The 23,395-nt window shown below is 37.6% G+C and overlaps 1 protein-coding gene across 1 annotated transcript in view; it reads right to left on the reverse strand.

The window, feature by feature from the left end:
- Positions 1-11,497, reverse strand: part of ASIC5 (acid sensing ion channel subunit family member 5) — a 31,951-nt gene extending 20,454 nt beyond the window's left edge. Inside the window, exons 1-2 of the mRNA XM_057725536.1 lie at positions 11,455-11,497; positions 9,381-9,687 (exon numbers count right to left, since the gene is read on the reverse strand). Coding sequence (XP_057581519.1) covers positions 9,381-9,687; positions 11,455-11,497 — 350 coding nt within the window. The remainder of the gene's footprint in view (positions 1-9,380; positions 9,688-11,454) is intronic.
- Between the last annotated feature and the right edge of the window lie 11,898 nt (positions 11,498-23,395).

Here is a 23,395-nt window from a genome sequence, read left to right on the forward strand (position 1 = left end):
GATTTGCTTAAACAATTTAACAACTGATAATAAATTACTAAGCCTGTCCTTCTTAGGTGTTTTAATGTCTAACTACACTTCCCCAAATTATATAGCCCAAATGAATGTTTCATCTCAAGTCCACACTGACACCTGACTCAGTTCTTCACTGAGTCCCACCAAAATAGATCCAAGTGTATTGTGTATTGGAATCAATTTCCAGATCCTCCGCTTTAACTCAGAGTTTGAAAAGAGTCTGTATTCACAATGGTTCTTCTCCAATTTATGAAAGGGTTCTTTACATGTCAATCATCACCAATCTTGGCATATAACGCATCCTGGTGTGTAACAATCTCAGGGCGCCTAACAAAGCAGACACTAGTGGAAGACGCCTCTAAGAATTAACCAAAGCTCCTTAAACTTTGTCTTGACCTGCTTTGTACATATTTCTGGCTAGGGTGAACCTTGGCATTAAACATAGGGTATTTGAGCCCTTACTGGGATCTCTGAATTGAGAAAAGTTGAAATAATATGATGAAATTTGTTATTTTAAATATAACTGGATTATTGTGTGCGACTTTCAGACTTGTGATATTCAAATAATGTCCACAGATTAAAATTTTATGTATTTATATCAATAAAGTAAAAGTTTATGAAATCAGATGAAACATGTATTCCTATTAAAGTCAATCCTTATATTTTATCTTATAATTTTTTTGTATAAATTTATTTATTTATTAATTTATTGGCTGCATTGGGTCTTTGCTGCTGTGCAGGCTTTCTCTAGCTGCAGAGAGTGACGGCTAGTCTTCATTGTGGTGCACAAGCTTCTCATTGCAGTGACTTTTCTTGTTGGGGAGCACAGGCTCTATGGCTCGTGGGCTCTAGAGCACAGACTCAGTAGTTGTGGCGCATGGGCTTAGTTGCTCCGCGGCATGTGGGATCTTCCCAGACCAGGGAACGAACTGTGTCCCCTGCATTGGCAGGCAGATTCTTAAGCATTGCGCCACCAGGGAAGTCCCATAACATTTTATTGTTGATCTCCAAAACTAAGAAGTAAAGTTATTTAAAGCTATGATTAAAGTTTTAGATGTCAATTTATAATATGTAAGAGAAATACATAGTTTTTCAAAGTTCCTTTATATGGTACGTGAGCTAAAATATTTGAAGATGATTGGCTTTGAGAACCAGACAATAGACAACAAGTTCTTTCCCTGATTTGTCAATCATTTGCTAAACAATGTTGGTGAGATGCTGGTGAACTGATATTCAAAGTACCTATTTGTAAAATTAGACTTTATGATTTGAAGATGTCTCTAACCACCACAGTACTGATGATGTCTTAGTTTTTTGTCACCTAAGAAACAGTAATTCTCTTTTTTTTTTTTCGTTTCTTTCTTTTTTGTTTTTTTTTTGTTTTGTTTTTGCTCCATTGGGTCTTCATTGCAGCGCATGGGCTTTCTCTAGTTGTGGCCAGTGGGGGCTACTCTTCATTGTGGTGCACAGGCTTCTCCTTATGATGGCTTCTCTTGTTGCAGAGCATGAGCTCTAGGTGCTTGGCCTTTAGTAGTTGCACCATGAGGGCTCAGTAGTTGTGGCATGAGGGCCCTAGAGTATAGGCTCAGTAGTTATGGCACATGGGCTTAGTTGCTCCTCAGTATGTGGGATCTTCCTGAACCAGGGATTAAACCCATGTCCCCTGCATTGGCAGATGGATTCTTAACCTCAGTGCTCCCAGGGAAGTCCCAGAGTAGTTCTCTTATAATTAAGAATTTTCTTTTTTAGTTTCTAGACTACTGAATTTTTTATGTTGTCTGGATATTAGCTATATGTAACTGAAGGATACATGATCACTTTTCTTTAAATGCCACAATCTAACACCAGAGTCTAAATCATTGATTTGAGATTTGAGCTTTGCAAAATAAATTAAATTTTATACCAGTTAAGATTTCATTAAAAACATGAAAATGCTTAAATCATAGAGTATTAAATATTTTCTTTGAGATTTTTCTTCATTTTTAATCTAGGTGTTCACAGCCACGCATTTCCCTGTTAGCACTGCTTCAGCTACAACTGGTAAGTTTTGGTACGTTGTCTTCATTCATCTCCATGCGATTTTTTTCTTTCACTTTCACTGGTTATTTAGATGTGTGCTGTTTATCCATGTTATTTGTGAATATCCCAAATTTCTTCCTATTATTGACTTCTAATTTCACTCTATTGTATTGATAGCTGCTGAACATACTCTGACTTCAAATCTTCTAAAAGTATTGAAGCTATTTTATGGTCTCGCTACAATCTACCCTAGAAAATGTTCCATGTGCACACAAGATGAGTGTGTATTCTATTCTTGTTGGGTAGTGATCTATAGATGTCTTTTGGGTCTTGTCAGCTTAGATGGATTTTCAACTCTTCAAAGTTTTCTTTTTTCTTGTAGATTCTCTACCTAGTTGTTCTACTAGGAGTGCAGTACTGAAGTATCCAAATATATATGGTGAATTATATCTTCCTGCTAGATTGCCCCTTTACCGTTATAAAATAACTCTCTTTACACCTAGTAACACACTTAGTTTTAAATTTTGTCTGATATTAGGATAGCCACTCCTTAAGATAGTTGCTGTTTGCATGATACGTCTTTTCCCATCTTTTCCCTTTATTCTATCTGCATCTTTGAATCTAAAATGCATCTTGTGTTTTTTAATACGGTCTGACAACGTCTGACTTTTAATTGTATTGCTCAATCCACTCAAATTTAACTTTCTTATTGATATATTAGATTTACATCTGCCATTCTATTTGCTTTATATGTCACGTGTCTTTTGTTCCTATAATCTTTCTCTACTGACTGTTTTTTTTCGTATTGAGTTTTTTTTAGTTTAAAATTTGAATCCTTTTAACAATTTTTAAATATGTTATTTAAACGTTATTTTCTTAGTGGTTGCTCTGGGTCTTACCATATACATCTTAACTTATCAGAAGCATTATTCCTATATAGTTTATTTTCTCTTCCCACTTTTTTTTTTGCCATTAGTTGTATGTGTTACATAGACATTATTAAGTATTATATTTGTAATATCATTATTTTATATAATTTTATGTCTTTTAAAGAAGGTGGAAGAAAAAATAAATCAAGTAAATATGTATAGAGTATATCATATTAACCTTTTTATTTACCATTTCTGGTTCTTTTCATTTGTTCCCGTGGATTTAAGTTACCATCTGGTGTCATTTCTTTACTCCAATATTGCCTTGCCTCCACCTTTATGCTTACATTGTAAAAAGATATGTTATAGGCCTAAGTATTATGTACTTGCATTTTAAATCAAGTAAGAGAAGAAAGGAGAAGAAATACACACTTATAATGTCTTTTTAAATTGCAAAAATACATTTACTGGTCTTTTTGTTTTTTTTCACACAGACTCGAATTACTCTCTGAGTTCACTTGCTTTCAGCCTGAAGAAATTCCTTTTAGTACTTCTTGCATAATGGATCTACTAGCAATGAATTCTCTCAGTTTTTGTTTCTCTCGGAATGTCTTTATTTTACCTTCCTTTTTAAAATACATTTTTGCTAGATATAAGATATTTGGTTGGCACATTTTTCTTTCTGCACTTTGAAAATCTCATCCCACAACCACTGGCCTGCATCGTTTATACTGAGACGTTAGGTGCCAGGTTTATTGGATCCCCTTTTATGTAATGAGTTGGTTTTCCTTGGCTGCTTTCAAGATTTTTTTCTTTTTCTTTGGCCATCATTGTTTCCATTATGATGTATCTGATTGAACTTTTTGGGTATGTAGACTATTGCTTTTGTGCAAATTTGGGGAGTTTTGACACATTATATTTTAAAAATACTTTTCTGCTCCATTCTCTCTCTTCTTCTGATACTCCCGTTTTGCATATATTTTTGTGCTTTTTAGTATCCCCCATTTCTCTGAGGCTCTATTCATTTTCCTTCATTAGTTTTTCTCTGTGTTCCTCAGATCATGTACTCTGTCAATGTATCTTCAAGTTCACTGATTCTTTCTTCAGACAGTTCAAATCTATTGCTGAGTCCCTCTAGTGGATCTAGTGTATTTTTCATTTCAATTATTGTACATTTCAACACCAGAATTTTCATTTGGTTCCTTGTATAATTTCTATGTCCTTATTGATATTCTTTGTTTGATGAGACATTGCCATTATAGCTTCCTTTATGTCTTTAATCACAGTTTCTTGTATTTCTTTAAATATATTTATAATAGCTGCTTTGATGTTTTCATCTGCTAAGTCTGATATCTAAGCCAGACAGTTTCTGTTGACTTTTATTTTTCTGTGTATGGGTTCATAATTTCCTTTTATTTTGTATGTATTAATTTTTTTCTTGAAAACTTAACATTTCAGTTAATATAAAGTAGCAAATCTGGATATCAATTTTATTAGTTTACTAGGGTTACCATAACAAATTATCACAAACTTGACATCTTAAAAACAAACAAACAAACAAACAAACAAGCAAAAAACAGGTTTATTGTCTCATAGTTCAGCAGGCCAGAACTTTGAAATCAACATGTCAGTGGGGCTATGCACCCTGTAAAGCCTCTGGGGAAACCTTCTTGGCTGTGTCCTTATTATAACAGCCTCAAATATTTCTTGACTTCTGGAAACATGATGTCAATCTCTGCTTTTCCCCTCTGTATCTCTATGTGTCTTTTTCTGTCCTTTTAAGGATTGTGGTCGTTGTATCCAGGGATCAGCCTATTGTAGTATAATCTCAGCTAATTACATCTCCAGTGACTCTATTTTCATATGAATACATGAAAATATTTCATATTTTCTGAAGTTCTGGGTAGATATGAATTTGGGGGAGGCACTATTCCACTTCTGTAATAATCCTTCCTCCCCCTGGAACTGCTGTTGTTTGCCTTTTTAAAAATTATTTTTTGCTTAGTGATGGATGGGCTATTCTGATGTCATTCCTAGAGGGCACAGCCTTAGGCAGTGGTACAGTCACCTTTTGATGGCAGTTGCTTTAGCAGGCTTATCTGACCATCTCTTTCTCTAATTTCCCTGTTAAGCCATCTGTTAAGCCAACACCTAGGAGTTAGGTTCCACTAATTGCTGGCTCAATTTTTAAAATAGATTTCATTTTTTAAAAGAAGTTTCAGTTTCACAGAAATTTGAGCAGAAGGTACAGAGAGTTCCCATATACCACTTGTTCCTATACATGCACAGCCTCCCCCATCATTGACATCCCCCACCAGATGGTACATTTGTTAAAACTGATGGACCTACATGAACACATCATTATCACCCAAAGTTTATATAAGGGTTCACTCTTTGTGTTGTACATTCTATGTGTTTGGCTAGTATATAATGTCATGTCTTCACAATTATAGTATCATACAGAGTATTTTCACTGCCCTAAAAGTCCTCTGTGCTCCACCTATTCATCCCTCCCTTTCCTTTTATCACTGGAAAACACTGATCTTTTTACTCTCTCCACAGTTTTGCCTTTTCCAGAATGTCATATGGTTGGAATTATACAGTACGTATCCTTTATATTAGCTTTTTTTACTTAGGAATATGCATTTAAGTTTCCTCCATCTTTTCATGGCTTGATAGCTCATATTTTTTTATCACTAAATAATATTCCGTTGTCTGGATATACCACAGTTTATTTATCCATTCACCTACTTAAGAACATCTTGGTTGCTTCCAAATTCTTGAATTATGAATAAAGCTGTTGTGAACATTCATGTTCAGGTTTTTGTGTAGTCATTATTTTCCCACTCTTTTGGCTAAATATCAAGGAACACAATTGCTGGATCAAATGGTAAAGTTATGTTTAGTTTTGTAAAAAGCATGCCAAACTGTCTTGCAAAGTGGCTGTACCATTTTGCACTCCTTCCAGGGATGAATGAGTATTCCTTTTGCTCCACATCTTCACCAAGATTTGGCATTGTCAGTGCTCTGGATTTTGGCCATTCTAATAGGTGTGCAGTGATATCTCATTGTTATATTAATTTGCATTTTCCTGATGATATGATGTAGAGCATCTTTTTATATGCTAATTGCCATCTGTATGTTTTCTTTGATGAGGTACCTGTTAAGGTTTTTCGGCTCATATTTAAATCAAGTTGCTTTCTTATTTTTTAAGTTTTAGTGGCTCTTTGTATATTTTGGATGAGTCCTTTATCAGATACATCTTTTGCAAATGTTTATCTCATTCTGTGACTTGTGTCTTCATTCTCTTATGCTGTATTGTTTTTAACAATATCCTGGGGCATACATTGCTCCAGAGTCTGATCAAATTAAATTTGGGCCCTTTTACAGGAGATTTTGAGGCTAGGGTTTGAGAGTTCTTCTGACTCCAGGAAGACTCCTCTTGTGTGCCTCTTTCTTGGATTCTCAGTGGAAAACTAGCTGGCCTGTGGTTTAGCTTGTTGTTTTTATGGACCTATTAGCCTCCTCTTAACTGCTTACCACCAAAATCTATGGTGTTTTTGTAAGCACTCTTAGGCTTGAAGTTTACCATACCCTGTTAGAAGCCAACATGAACTTCACCATGCTCTTTTGAAGCAGAGTTTCCTCTCGGGAGAGCTTCAGAATTTATTTTTCTTATGGCCTTCCTTTCCCACCAGATGAAATATTTACCAGCAGGGTTCTGGATGGGGAAGAGGTATCTGGTCTTCTGACTTTGTCTCTCTCAAGATGGAGCCTCCATCTTTGAGCAGGCTGGATGAGGGTGATGATCTCAACCTACCACGCCTTAGGTAGAGCTTCCACCCCAAAAGAGGGGGTCGCATAAGGAAGGGAGCCCCCAGCCTCTTAACTGTGCTCATCTGGAATTTAGCCCCTGCAACAAGCAGCTGGGTTGGATGAGGACTGTTGACCACCTGCGTTTCCCAGGGCATAGTGTAGCCCTTGACTAGAAGCTGGGAGAGGAAGAGCCCTGTCTTCTTAGTCAAACCCACCTGAAGTGGACCTCCTGTCATGCTGAGACAGAAAGGGGGAAGGGGGGAGTGTTTGTGGCTCAAGTTTGGCAGATGCTCACTGTTCTGGTTGAGATTTAGTGGATTTTCTTGAATAACTATTTATTCATTTGTTCTATTCCCTGAGGACAACTTCCAGTTACTTCCAATGGTTGTTTTTATATATAAATATTTAGGTGCATTTTATTATATTGTAATGATTGAGGTAGGTACAATAATTTTCTCTTCTTTCTGCTAATTTTTAAAAAATGTTATTTTATGTGATAAGAACACTTCACATGAGATCTGCCCTCCAAACAAATGAAAGTGTGCAATGCAGGATGGTTGACTCTAAGTGCAAGGCTGTGCAGCAGATCTCTGGAGCGCATTCATCCTAACTACCTGAAACTTGATGCCTGTTGACTAGTAGCTTCCTATTTCCATTCCCTCCCCTCCAGCAGACCCACCCTTCGATTCTATGAATTTGACTATTTCAGATACCTCACATAAGTGGAAACATGTATTTGCCTTTCTGTGACTTATTTAACTTAGCATAACATCCTGAAGGCTTATCCACATTCTCTCACATTGCAGAATTTCCTTCTTTTTTATAGCTGGATGATATTCCATTGTAGGCATATACTACCTTTTTTGGTCCATTTGTCTGTCAATGTGATTTTAGGTTGTTTCTCGATCTTAGGCAATTAATATGGAAGTGTTAATACCTCTTCAAGATCCTGAGTTAATTCTTTTGGATAAAAACTTAGGACTGAGATTGCTAGGTCATATGGTGAATCTATTTTTAATTTCTTGAGGTACCTCCATGCTGTTTTCCATAGCAGATGCACCACTTTGCATTCCCACTGACAGTGTGCAAGAATTCCAAATTCTTCACATCCTCACCAACATTTGTTGTCTTTTGTTACTTTGGTAATGGCCATCCTGACAGGTCTGGGGTGGTATCTAATTGTTGTGTTGATTTGCATTTCTCTGATGCTTAGTGATATTGAGCATTATTTCATATTCCTGTTGGCTATTTGTATGCCTTCTTTGGAGCAATGTCTATTCAAGTCCTCAGTACATTTTAAATTAGGTTCTCAGGGGTTTTTACTGTTTTTTTTTTTTCCTTTGCTCTTGAGTTGTAGGAGTTCCTTCTATATTTTGGTGATTAACTTCTAAATGGTTGATTTTTTAAATAAAATTTACCAGTTACGGTTGTTTCTCTGGGGAAAAATATCTATGAGGGTCCTTACACTGGCATTTTCAAAATGATATATATGTTTTCTTTCAATAAAGTGTATCTTCAACCAATCTTTGGTTTTGTTAGAACACATACCATTTAAAATAGGATGGGGCAATGGTATTGGAAATCTTTGTGGGGCATTTGATTTACTCTTACTCTTTGGGACTTTGATATATATCTTGATACAAATATAACAATCACAGGAACATGCTATAATATCTACCATATATTGAACACCGGTCCAAAGAACAGCCCAGGGATCAGACAAAATGGTGTATAAATATATAGTACCTGATGTAACATAACAACAAACATGTGACATAGATGATATTACATCCTTTTGTATACACACCAACTGAAGCTTGAAAAGGTGAAGTGACTTGTCCATGGTCAAATAGCTGATCCGTGGTGGATCTGAAGGAAACCACCTCGCCCACCCCCCAGGTGAAAATACTATATGTGGCCTTTCTGGCTTCACCACAGGCAATGACAAGGCTTTTCATGACCAGCCTCATGGGGAACCTGCCCTCCTCACAGGAGACCTGGTGCACAGCCAGGGATTTTCAGTCTCCGGAGGGAGTTGTGGTCCAGGGCTCAACAACAGCAGAGCGCTAAACCAAGTGCAAACGCAGGTCACAGGCCCATGGAGCCGGGTGCATTACTATTACAATAAACATCTCATCTTCAACACATGGGAGCATTACACATCTCCATACTCTAGCACAGTGCTTCCCTGTATCTGCAAGTTATTCCTCCTCTCCCACTACAAACCTCCTGGCCACCCTTTGACACTCACACACGATGATGCCCAGACAGGGACTGCCACCTGTCCTCTCTGCTCCCAGAGCCCCTGCACACACCACTAATGTAATCTACAATCACCATACATATTGCATGGTGATTGCTGATATTTTGCTCTTTTTTGCTAATTAAATGCAAAGATAAAGATTTGTACATCTATTTAACCGCAGGGTTTGGTGCTTAGCCCAGCATATAATTCTGGAGGGAAAGAAGGAAGAAAAGAAGGAAAATAGAGAGAAATCGATAAGCTTCTTAGCCCCCTACATTTCTGTTTTTAGGTACAATTTAAGACCTTCAGTGTTTTGTGTATATTAAATAGCACACAATAAACGATTTCAGTCATCCAAGAAAGATTATACTAGCAAAGTTACTGAGACTTGTTATTATCAAAAGAGTAATTTTTACCTGTTTAAATTACAGAAGGTCACAGCCGGGAACTCTATCTTCTCCACATACTGCACCTCCATAGAGGTAGTGGTGGGCCACCTGAAATAGTTGACCAGACGGCTGTAGATCTGCCAGACCAGGAGCCCGACGGAGCCCAGAACCACCAGCAACCAGATCACCTTGCGAATTCTACTCCGGTTCCGGACAATGTTATGCACCCCATGGAAGGAGGTGGAGATGGCAAAGTCATGGTCAAACTTTCTGCGATCAGTGGGAGCTGGTAGCGTTTTCTCTGAAAGGCAGAGCTTTATCTTTTCCGAGAGTCCTTAAGTTTTAATAAAATAATTAAGCAGACAAACAAAACGAGAGTTAGCAAACCTTAATGCTATATATGAAAAACACAGTCCACGTGAGTTTAGACATGTTCCCCTTTTATGTGTACCCATAAGGACTCAAAATTCATCTTGAGTTGCATGGATTGTTTAGGAGGCAAGAAGAAGTGTTGACTACAGAGGTCTAATATGATGCCATTTAGAGAATGCCTCTTGCTAAGGCAAACCTACTTTAGCACTTTCTTACTCTAATAGTTTGTTTCTCCTCTGACAAATGGGAGTCACAGTCTCTGCCTCGTGAGATTGTTGTATTAAATAAAATAACACCTGGGGATGGCTGGGTAACTTACCTGGACCATGATAAGTACTCAATTCATATTAGCAACTTTTGCTCTTCTGCAAATTCAGTGGTGAGGTGGTAAATGGCAAAGTATTCTGTCTCAAATTCTCATTTAAGAGATGAGTTCTTAATAGTCTCATGAATGCTCATAATTAGGTGAATTAACTTTTAGATCCTTTGCTTCAATTCAGGAAGTATTCTTTCTATCAACGAATCAGCATTAATTTACTTCCAAAAGGTTTCATTAAATCATTAGCTAATATTCCATAAGTCCTAATCAATTAGCTAAGCTTAAATCACGGTATATATTATGATATATAAGAGACTCCTGTGAACATTTTCTAAGGGACCCCATTTCATCTGCAAATTGTTAGAACACAATTACAAAGTATATTGTGATTATTTTACAGTGACTCTACACTAAGCAGGAAATTGTGTGTTAGTCTGATTAGCTTGACTTTGGACTAAGATTTTATAATAGTGCCACAAACTGTTTTTTAAAATATTGAATTAGGTGATTGAATTTTATAAATTATGCATTAAAGTAACTGCACAGTCCCAGAGCAAAATCTGAAATGTATGAAAAGCTATTATTATTATTCATAAGCAAAATAAACTTAATAATACTCTTTTACATATTATTTACCATTAGCTACAAACACATGTGGAGAATTAACTCTGAGAGAAGGACAGCTCAGTCTCAGGGAATCTGGCACCCTTCCTACCTCAGGGGAAGAGTGGTTGAGAAATCAGTCATTGGCCAACCAAAGTACTGCCGGTTACAAACATTACCCTGAAAAATATGTTTCAAGTTGATCTGTCCAAAATCAGCTTGTTTAATATAAATCTGCTCCCAAACAACTGCTTTGGCTCTCTTGGCGTGTTCTCCATCATTTGCTAGGGTTTCAAAAGAGTTCTCAAAAAATGTTTTTAGATGAATGGTGAAGAAACAAGGTAATGTATTACTGTGAGGAAGATTAAAATTGGTTTAATAAAGAGCCTCCCAGCCTACAAAGCAAGAAACTACTTACTTTCCCACTGAAGTAGGTAGTATGTACTTATTGCAAGTGGCCCTTGCAGTTGAGTACTAATCTTTACAGAAGCATTTTGAAGAACATCAAACAAGTTTTGCTGTATTTTATAATAAAAATTGTAGGCACATGATAAAATAGAAACCAAACAAAACAAAATAAAACCAAAAATATTCTAGCATCTAGCGATATTTTAAAACTACATATATACGACTCCCTCATATAAATGACTCTTTTTCCTAAGAAGCAGAAACTGTATTACTTCTATTATATCCAAGGAATATTGGAAATCAAATTTCCACAAAGAAAAATATAAGCCCCTTTTCCTTCGCTAATTTCTAGCTTTTAGAGATGAAAAATGTAACTGTTCTGAGGATTTTACTCCTTACCCACTTTATCAGCCTGGGCTTTCGGTTTTTCAGTCTGCTCCATCCCAAACTTCAGTAAGCAGGAGTCCTTGTGGTCTAAGCAATTTTCATCAATAACCATACTCATTTTGTGGCCTTTATATAAAATACAGCAGCTGAGGTTGTAAAATGTGGGGGCAATTTAAATGTTTGTGTTACTATGTCTTGCTCCATGAAGCACAAAATCTGAAGACCAAAAACGCTGGCAGAACCAGCTATGGGCATTTATGGACTCATGAGAAGCTATCGTAGAGTGAAACCAGAAACCATAATTAAGGAAACCATTTTCTCAGCACTAAAGGGACAATTCCTATACATGTTTGTAGTTTTAGAATCACCACGAATGGACCAGGCTAATTGACACTCAGGAGACTCACTTGGGAGAAAGTCTCCTTAGTTTTTAATTTTACCTCTTGGTACATCACTTTGAGTCAAAATGCAGTTGGAATGAAATTTGGGGGATAAAGACATCTTTCCCTTGTTGACGTTTCTTTCTAAATCACAGATGAAGCTGTTTTAAATAGAAGTAGTAATCAAATGAAAATGACAAAATAAAACACCAGAAAATATCTCTCGAGAAGAAATTATTGCTGAAAGCATTCAAATTCGATCAAGCACAAAGGCTGATTATTTGTTCATATGAACACTTTTGAGAAATTATTAGAATTTATTATATTAACTAATAAACTGGAGACTCTGCAGTGTTGTGTACAAGTGGCACCATCTCTTGACAGAACTGAGGAACTGCGTGTATCTCTGCTTAGAGCCTTTTAGAGTCCTCATGGTAACATTTTATAAGTATATAACCACTAACCTTTAACATGGTTATGTTTAACATGATATATGTTTCATGTATTTTCTTGGAAACTCAGGACTTTAAGCTGAAACTTGTCTCATATGGAAGCAAACTAAGAAATTTCAAGAGATGTAAATGCAAGTCCTGGGAAGACTTCCCCAAACATCAAAGGAAAGATGTCTGGAAAAGGATCAGTCTTACAAGGTATGAATTTCTCCCTTAGACAGCTCGTCTTTGGGGTTAATTACAGCTTCAGTTACAGTCTTAACATCCAGGCGCTCCAGACTTACCTGATCACCCTTCCTTCCCTTGTGAGCCCCCTTCCTTTCTTCTTCTCAGCATCTTTCCACAGCATCCCTGGAGGTAACAAATCAGCGTCCAGTCAGTTACTCACTGTTTGAACTTCTAGGGGCAGAGTCATTGGCTGGTTTCAGTTTGGGAACAGAGTGGTAGGTCGTGCAGCCAGCAGGGGAAGGACAGCCCAGGGGGAGACCAATAATGCATTGGGGGTGGGGGAGGGGGGTACCCTGGGGGGAAAGTGCTGGAAGGATAACTAAGAATGAAAAAGAGCCTTCAAAGCCATGTTTTATCTGCATCATAATTTAACCAAGGCTCAGGCATAACTGGAAATTTTCTTAAAGTTCCTTTCATGTTTTCACTTCCTCTTCCTCTTGCCCACAGTCTTTGTTACTTTTGCATAGGGCCTCAGTGCAAAGAGAAATAAGAGTGAAACAGGAAGGAAAGAAGACCGGTGAGATCTCTCCTGTCTTACCTACCCTTTACTTGATAAAGCATAAAAATGTAAAAGCCTCTTATCTTTATTCGCTCACATGTGTTCTCTCTGCTGTGACACTTAAAAATGGTGATTGTAGTTTTTGCTTGCACGGCTCTGATACCTCCTCATCTCTCTTCTAGTTTCGGATGAACTTTCTGACGTTGTTTACTTTTCTTCCTCTCTGCTCGGTTTTCAAAATATTTCACTGTCCCCTTCCTCTGTCAGCGACTTATAGTGAATTTGAACTGCATCTTTGTCTGGTGGGGAAATGCCCCCTGTTTGCCTTCCTCGTGTCCCTGTTTGAAATCAAAACCCAGCATCCTTCTCACAATAACCTCTGGTTTCTTCTTTGCTGTTAACTCTCTAAGTGGCTCAGTAAAAACACACAGCCTCCCACTTCGCTTCCTCCTGCTTGCCCTGCCCGCTGCCTTGATTTGCAGAGCAAGTGCCTTTGTCAAAAGATTGATCCTCAGATTTCTGCCATCCCACCTCCCCGTAACATGTTCGCAAACAAAATGGTGGGGAATTCAATGACAAAACCAAATCCAGGGAGTATCTAGAGGGTTCTGAATTACTGTTATCTACCACCTTTGCACAAGTAGCATCAGCAGCAGAAAGCCACTCACTACTACGGATAAGTGCAAAAAAATGAAATAAAGAGAGTGGATGGGAAAAAAAAAAAAACAAAAACACTTTCTCTGACCTTGAATTTGAATCCAGAGCATAAGTAACATTAAAAATTTTATGCAGTGTCTATAGAAGTATATTCTGGCCTAGCACAAGTTATGCAGACACAATTTTATTCTATTTTCAAAAAAATCTTGTGTTTTTAATAAAATTTTTGATCCTATTGAATTGGCCTACATCTAGAGGTGTAAATAATGTCATCTTTAGCTATGTTGACTTAAAAAAAATATGCACAGTGTGAGAGTTGAGGGTTAAGTTTTATTTGGCGCAAAATGAAGACTGCAGCCCAGGAGACAGCACTTCAAATAGCTCTGAGAAACTGCTCTGAGGAGGCGAGGGGAGGAGGAGGAGATATAGGAGTTTTGCAACAAAGGGCAGGTAATCGGAATGTTAAAAGATTCCTGTTAAATAAAGAAAACCAGACATGTCAAGTTAAGGAATTCAGCACTTTTCTATGTATGGGAAGATGCAAGAGTCTGGGCTCACTGAAATCATTCCTTTGAAATGCACCTCAGTTGTCTGGGGCCAGTATCCTATGCTTTCACACCCTGAATTTCCTCAGGGCTCACAGGGAGTGGCTGCAGTCTGATGGCTGCTAGATGGCAGATGTTCTTTTCAGCCCTGAGGCTCCTCAGGGCTCAACAGCTGATGTTGGATGACTGTGACATCCTTTGTTTACTGATATGGCAGGAAATATTCCATTTCTCAGATACTAATTTAAAATTTAGCTTTTAATTAAAACTTTGTATTTTACTTTCTCTTTGGGGCAATGGATAACCAGTAATAGTGATGCATGGACTTCCCTTGCGGCACGGTGGTTAAGAATCCGCCTGCCAATGCAGGGGACACAGTTTGATCCCTGGTCCAGGAAGATCCCACGTGCCACGGAGCAACTAAGCCCATGTTCCACAACTACTGAGCTTGCACTACAGAGCCTGTAAGCCACAAGACTGAGCCCACATGCTACAACCATTGAAACCCGCACCCCTAGAGCCCGTGCTCCACACAAGAGAAGCCACCACAATAAGAAGCCCGAGCACAACAAGGAAGAATAGCCCCTGCTCGCCACAGCTAGAGAAAAGCCTGCACATAGCAACGAAGACCCAACACAGCCAAAATAAAGAAATAAATAAAACTTATTACAAAAAATAGTGATGCAATTACTTTTTTATATTTAGACAGATTCGATAATGACAGCGTTTTCAAAAGAAGACAATGTAAAGAATACTTTTTCGTTTATTGGAAGTAGATATTTTTCTTAATCTTGGGAAGAAAAAACAAAGCAAACTCACAGCTTAGCATGTTCTTAATGAATTCTTTAATGCTGTCTTGCTTTGGGTTTGTATTGACACAAAAACCAGAGCTGCTATTTTTTGTTATGCCCTCTATGTAAGTCTTGTGGGTTAGTGTTTTTGTATTCATGACAATATACTCTTTTTTATAAAACGCTAAATGGGAGAAATTAGCCGCTGTATTGTATCTATTCAAAGCAAATGAATTCGCGGATCTAAAATGATAGCATTTAGTGCAGAAAGGGACCTTACATTACCACCAAGCCCAACCCTCATTGCCACCCCCACCCTCACCCACTCAACAGCGGAGGCAGCTGAGATATGAGGAGGAAAAATGTAAATTCCATGAAGACAGGACTCTTTGCCTGTTTTTTTGTTGATCTGTCCAACTGGGTAGAAGAATATCTGGTAGGTAGGAGCCAGTCAGTAAATATGTTGAATGAATGAAAAGTTTGTCCTAGCCTTGTATGTTTTTCATCGTGAACATGCTATCATGATATAAGAAAATTATAGTAATTTTCCCCAAGCTTTTATTTTGAAAAGTGCAAACTTAAAGTTGCAAAAATTGTGCAGTGAATACTTATCTTTATCTAATTCTTTAATTTTTAACATTTTCCTACATTTCCTTTATCTTTCTTGTTAAGTGAAACTTCCTCTTATGGCTTAAGAAAAAGGACATCCTCCTGTGTAAATATAATATAAAAATTGTAGTCAGGAGACTTAACTTTGATACACTGGTATCATTTAATATACATTTCATATTGAACAGTTCTAAATTCTTCCTCAGTCTAACTTGATAATGTTTTTATTTCCCAATCCAAAATCCATCAAGGATCATGGATTTTATTTCCTTGTCATTTCTGTTTATTCACTTTTAATCCAGAACAGTTCCCTAGCCATTAATTTATTTTTTCTTTTTTTTTCTTTTGTCTTCTCATTACATTACTAATTTTGAAGAACCCATGCCAGATGTTTTGCAGAACGCCTCTCAGTTCAGGGTTGACACTTTCTTGTTCGTAATTAGGTTCAAATCAAGCATTTAAGGTCATTGGAACCACACAGAGATGAGTGTCCTTCACAAAGCATCACATCAAAGAGTACATGACCTCAGTCTCTCCTACTATTGATGACAATAAGCTTGATCTCTTGGTTAAGGGGTGTCATCAGATTTCTCCTTTGTCAACATAACTTTTCCCTTTGTAATTAATAAGTAATTTGTGGGAGATTAGACTATCTCTTCCCCAACATTTCACCCAGTGATTTTAGCATAAATCAGTGAATCTCATCTGAATTAATTATTGCTATTGTGTTTACAAAATGATGATATTCTTTCTATCATTCTTCCTATATTTTTGTTGGCATTCTTCTCTAAAGAGGAGCTTTAACTTCCAATCTCCTTTATCTTTAAAAAAATTAATGAATTGATTTATTATTCTGTACATTAAAACCTATTCCCATTATTACTACTTTTAAAAAATGGTTTAAATTGGCACCTTTTCTGGAAGAACTAATTGAAATAAATTTACAATATTTACTAGTCTCATTTTCAGTAATTATCTATGAAAATTAGTTACTTAAGTATATATTTTGGAAGAAAAACATTGTTAACTTGAGAGTACAAACTTGTGATGTTTTCTACTCAGATCAATCAATTTAAAGCACCAAAATGCTTAGCTGTAGAAAGGAGATAGGGTTCATTATATTTTAGCTCTCAATTATTTGGGTGGTTATAGACATGCTAACTTTGGTTATTCCTTTCAAATAACTCAATTTCCTTTTCTATATTTATTTTACACTTTTCTAGCAGATATACTAGCAATGAAACTTCTTGGATCAACACAAAATTGAATCACATACTCTCTTTTCTTTATTCTATTTCTCTGTATTCAATAAAGTGTTGAACTTGTTATCCAAATAGAATTCTTCTGATATGTATTTTCATGCAGTGGTTGAAAGAAATGCTCATCCTTAGATTTTTGAATATAGGAAGCAACTGTTTTGTAATATGCATAGGATATATATATCCTTTGGTTGACATTTCAAACAGGAAAATGTTACGTATCTGTACACCATCATTAACAAACATGTATTAAATGCACCTCGGATATATCCTAATTATTTATATATTCAAAAAGCCCATCCCCAGCTGGTGTGTTCAAGTTTCTGAAAATGAAAGTCTTTGGGGACTGCTAGTGAGTTCACCCCAGCTCTGCCACACCTGCTATTGGTCCAGTCTGTGGGAGGTTTGTTTGTCTCTCAGCTGCTGCCACGCCACCAGGGAAACGCCTTCTGTTTAAACACCTCTGGGGTTTTCCTCACAGCATTGAAAATGTTCCTGTTATTGGTCGAGGTAGGGAAAGGACTCCACTAATGCTTAACCTGCAGGCCCAGGAGGTTGCAAAATTGTGTGTCGTTGGGGTCAAGGTTACCTGGATAGGGTCAAATTATCCAAACAGTCTACTGGCAGTTTTATGTTCCTGCCTCTTTTCTCAACTGTGATCTCTTATCTTTTTGTACATAGAACATTTGCGAGAAATTTACCTGCCTTCCAACTAGTTAGAACAAAAATATTGATTTCTCATGACTTTCATACCTTTGGGAAGTATTCTAAAGAAGGGTTATAAGTTATGTGCTTAGTGCATCTTCAGAAAAGAAAGCAAAACAAACTCAAAGATGGCAAATTTTAAAAACAGAACATTCAAGAGGCATAGAAAATCAGGGATAATATAATAGAAATCATTTAATTTTTTTTCTCATGTGAGTTTCACACACTACAGTGGGATAAAAACAAACAAACAAACAAAAAACCCCCAAAACCAAAAGACAAACAAAAAAACTCAGGTCCACCCGGAACCTCAATGTGAGCTTCACTGGAAATAGAGTCTTTGTAGATGTGATGAGTTGATATGAAAATGAAATCATCTTGGATTTTGGACACAGGGTCACACAGTGAGGAGGTCTTGAGAAGACGGAGGCAGAGACTGGAGGGATGCTGCCAGCAGCCAAGCATCTCCAGGAGCCCCCAGAGTCTGGAAGAGGCAAGAAGGATTCTTCCCTGGAGGCCTCGGTGGGAGCCTGGCCCTGACAGCACCATGATTTAGAATTTTGGGAGAAATGTGACAGAATAAATTGCTGTTGTTTTCAGCCACCACATTTGTGGTAAATTGTTATAGCAGTTCTAACGAACTCATACATGCACTGAAGAGAAATCAGATGGATTTTAACTGAGGATTTGTAAAAAGTTGTGAGGTTCCTTGGCCACCAAGTCTGATGGTAAAGCCTAGTTTTCAGGAGCGAACAGTGAGTTTTTATGCCAGATGAAACTCTTTGGCGCTCTGTGGCAAAACAAATGTGACAGTCCAGATGCATGCCAGGATAGATACAAAAAACAGTAAGAAAGACTTCATGAAATCTATATCACAGCAAGAGGCCAGAATCTCTGTAATGTCTTCAGTAAGTCCAGAACAATGAGAAATATTTTTACACTTGACTTGGGTTTAGCCTTAAATTCCTAGAGATAGTTGTCTTCATTCAACAAAGATAGGGCACCTGGTGTGGTCCAGGTGCTGCTCCCAGCTCTGTAGGTTGCATCCCTGTGCAAAAGAGAGATGTTTAATTTTGTGGAGCCTCTAGTCTAGCAGGAGGTGACAGTAAACCTAATCAGTAAGTAAGTTACCTAATGAGTTAGAAAACGAAATGTGCTAGGGAAGAAAAAAAAGAGGTAAAACATGGCAGGAGAGATCAAGAGCCCTCAGCTTGAGGAGCTATTGTGAATGATGGTGACAAATGGGGTAGTCAGTGTGTGTTCAGGGAAGAACAAAGCTGACTGCATAGTGAATCTGCTCCTCTCACTGTAACCTTTGTATTTTAGGAGTAGGGGAGAGAGGAGAAGATGAAAACAGCCCACCTGAGCTTCACATTTAGGATTTTTAATTTTTTTATTTTAAAAAATTTAAATTATTTTTATTTAATTATTTCTTGGGGGGCTTCATAGGGTCTTAGTTGTCACATGCAGGGTCTTCGTTGAGGTATGTGGGATCTTTTTGTTGCAGTGTGCCGGCTTCTCTCTAGTTGTGGCGTGTGGGTTTTTTCTTCTCTAGTTGTGGCCTGCAGACTCCAGAGCTCATGGGCTCTATAGTTTGCGGCACATGGGCTCTCTAGTTGAGGCGACTGAGCTCAGTAGTTGTGGTGCGTGGGCTTAGTTGCCTTGCAGCATGTGGGATCTTAGTTTCCTGACCAGGAATCAAACCCATGTCTCCTACATTGGAAGGTGGATTCTTTACCACTGGACCACGAGGGGAGTCCCCACAATTATAATTTTAAAGTGAACCCAGTAGCACGGTACTAGCACAAGACACATTTGTAATTTAAAATTTTCTTGTAGATGTAAAATAAGGAGAAACGGGTGAAATTAATTATAATCATAGATCTTATGTAACAAAATAACAAATACATTATTTGGACTTGTAATCAACATAAGAATTATGAAGGAGACATTTTCCCATTTTTCTTTTAGTGCTTGGTCTTCAAAATCTGGTGTATATTTTGTACTCACATCTCTATTTGGATCAAGCACATCTCAAGTGTCAATAGCCACATGTGTCTAATGGCTACTGCATTGGTAGTGCAGGTGCAGGTGGTGACTGCGGAGGTGAATGGCAGAGAGAAAGTCAAGTTCAAGATGCTCAGAGCAGGAGAGGCCAGAAAACTGAATGGCCAGGTTGCTCATAGGACCATCTATTCTTGTATTGAGAATTCCAAGAATAAACAAAGGAGAACCTTTGAAGAGAATGCCAATAGGCAGTTAGGTAGCAACATGAGGATGGTGCAGGATTCTGTCAACTGAAGCAACAGTGAGGAGTGATGAGGTTTTTAGAGAAAGAAAGAAGAATAGTCTGAAAACAAGAAGAAGAAGTGAGTAGACAGCCATAAAAAAGAACAAAATAATGTCATTTGCAGCAACATGAATGGACCTCGAAATGATCATACTAAGTGAAGTAAGTCAGAGAGAGAAAGACAAATATAATTTGATATTATTTATATGTGGAATATAAAATATGACACAAATGACCTTATTTACAAAACAGAAACGGAGTCACAGACTTCGAAAACAAACTTATGGTTACCAAAGCAGTGGGGTGAGGGGAGGGCTAGGTTGGTTTGGGATTAACATACACACTACTACATATAAAATAGATAATCAACAAGGACCTACTGTATAGCACGGGGAACTATACTCAATATGTTGTAATAAGCTAAATGGGAAAAGACTGAAAAAGAGCGGATACATGTATATGTTATGACTGAATCACTTTGCTGTACACTAGAAATGAACACAACATTGAAAATCATCTATACTCCAATGTAAAATAAAAGTTAAATTAAAAAAAATTGTGAGTAGTGGGACTTCCCTGGTGGCACAGTGCTTAAGAATCTGCCTGCCAATGCAGGGGACACGGGTTCGATCCCTGGTTCAGGAAGATCCCACATGCTGTGGAGCAACTAAGCCCATGCACCACAACTACTGAGCTCTCGTGCTGCAACTACTGAAGCCCATGCACCTGGAGCCCGTGATCCGAGACAAGAGAAGCTACCACGATGAGAAGTAGTCCCTGCTTGCTGCAACTAGAGAAAGCCTGTGGGCAGCAAAGAAGACCTAACCCAGCCAAAAAAAAAAGACAAAAAATTAGGAAAAAAAAAGTGAGTAGAATTTCTGTCCCTCCCAATGGTACAAGGTCTGGGGGTGGGGAAGAAGAAGCATCTATGTTAGAGATGCCTTCTTTGGAAATGAATATCTTTGGGGGAGGTTTTCAGGAGAGTGAAATGAACCAGGTAATCAAGAGACACTGGTTTGCTTACAGCTCTTAGGAGGTGAGTGTGTCTTGGCTGTGGTTGAAAAATTGCATAACAGAAATTGTCAAATATACACATATTTACATTTTTCAACACAGGTGAAGAAAATTTGACTAAATTTATAACATTAAAAATAATTGTTTTTTCAGACATGAGAAAATTCAGGGAGTATTTGACTTAAGTTAATCATTAGTCCTTTCTGGGAGGTGGAACCCTGTTAACTTTCATTTTTAAGTTGGTACTTTTTTGTACTGATATTGCTACAATGTGTACATTTTTTGTCTGTGTAAAGAAAAATACAAAGACCTATTCTTTCCTGGAGGTCTTTTAATTTGATGTAACCTCTCTCCTAAAGAAAACACGGGATTTCCAAAAGAATTGTTAAGTGAATGAGATTGTTCTGTGTGTGTGTGCGTGTGCGTGTGTGTGTGTGTGTGTAATACCATTTTAGATAATAAATACAAAAGGCAACCAAACTGACCAAGTACTCAATAATGAAGGAAACCCCAGGATATATCACCCCTAAATATGCTTCTTTGATACAAAAATTATGTTGAGCTGAAGCAGTGAATGCAGGAAAGGCTCCTCACTTTCTGCCTAAAGGTGGGAAATAAATTCTTTATATACTGAAGTCAGACTCTAATCCCCCCAGAGAAGTCACCCGGGGAACCTGCAGACAAACCTTGTTCCACTCACCCTTATCTTCCAAATTACTTCTTCACTATTTACTACGTCAAACCCCTTTGTTTTGTGAATTGTCCACAAACATTGTTTCTTGGCCTAAAAAATATAAAAGCTCCCTGCTCTGGTCCCTTCAGGTCTGCATTCCTGTATGAAGGCTCCCGTGTATGTGTACAATTCAGTAACACTTGTACACGTTTCTCCTGCTCATCCGTCTGCTTGATTTTCAGACACAGCCAGGGACCCTCAAAGGGTCAAGGAACGCTTTTTCCTCCCCTTCTGTAGCAATCCTGAGCATTTACTGTACACAAGGTAAAACCAACCATCAACCGGACAAACTTGTTTCTCAGAAGAGACACCAAAGCACGTGGCTAAAGACAGCTGGACCCTATTGGTGGCAGTGTGTTTGAGGAATTGCTGTTGACGAGCCGAACTGATCTAACAATTGAGGAGACAAAGATGGTCCTTTCCCTTCTGTGACATGCGATCTGCCCTTGGCTGGTGGCAGTAGCCGTGGCTGGCAGGGCCCATGGCTCTTTTACGATGCCTTTTTAGCTTGAGGTGACTGAAAAGTTTTGCTTAAAGTAAGCCACTACTCCCTCAAGTCTGAATGATAATTTCACTTTAGAAAAAGGTGTAATGTTGCCGTTCTTTTGTTTTTTCAAGATAAATAATATATTTTTTCTTTTCCATTATGTTTCATCACGGGATATTGAATATAGTTCCCTGTGCTATACAGTAGGACCTTGTTGTTTATCCATTCTATGCATAATAGTTTGAATCTGCTAATTCCAAACTTCCAATCCATCCTTCCCCCACCTTGGCAACCAAAAGTCTGTTCTCTGTGTCTGTGAGTCTTTCTCTTTTGTAGATAAGTCCATTTGTGTCATATTTTAGATTCCACATATGTGATATCATACAGTATTTGTCTTTCTCTGTCTGACTTAACTTCACTTAGTATGATAATCTCCAAGTCCATTCATGTTGTTGCAAATGGCATTTTTCATTCATTTTTATGGCTGAGTAATGATCCATTGTATAAATATACCACATCTTCTTTATCCATTCCTCTGTTGATGGACATGTAGGTTGTTTCCATGTCCTGGCTATTGTGAATAGTGCTACTATGAACATTGGGGTGCATGTATCTTTTTGAATTACAGTTTTGTCTGAATATATGCCCAGAAGTGGATCAGAAGCAAGGTTGCCATTATTTTTCTGTTTGTGTTTTATAGAATTTCTTTCTCTTACATTTTGCGGTTCTCCTATTTGCAGTTATTCTAGTTCATCAGGTGGGTTATACTTTGTCAATCAGTTTGCACAAATATCAAGACAATAATCTCTTTTAGGAGACAAAGTTAGTTTATTAAAAGAAAGGAAGCATAGCAGAATAGAAAGAGCATAGTGATTGCAATGGCCTTACTCTGCCATTGACTGGCTGTGTAGCCAGGAAAGGTCACTCGGACTCTCCTTACGATCAAGTACAACGGCATCTCATAAAGTTGTCCATGAATTAAATGAGATAATGTGTCTGCTTCATGGTGAGCTCAATACAAGTTAGCAATTATTGTTATAGATTAGCCCACGTTGTCAATTGGAATGACTTGTACAACTTTTTTTTTTGTAAGAAGATTGACAATTATAATTACAAGCATATGTTTCTAATTTTTAGGTAAAAAGATATCACAGCTATTTCAATCCTCAAAGTCATATTCAGGCTATAGTCTTTTCTTCTGTCTTTCAGCATCATTTAAAAAACCTTTTAAGTAATCAAATCAATCATGTAATGTCATTAAATCAAATTCACAGAACTTCATAGTGTCTCTCACTGAAGGGTGC

Source organism: Hippopotamus amphibius, chromosome 3 (genome assembly GCF_030028045.1).
Source record: "Hippopotamus amphibius kiboko isolate mHipAmp2 chromosome 3, mHipAmp2.hap2, whole genome shotgun sequence".
Lineage (NCBI taxonomy): Eukaryota > Metazoa > Chordata > Mammalia > Artiodactyla > Hippopotamidae > Hippopotamus > Hippopotamus amphibius.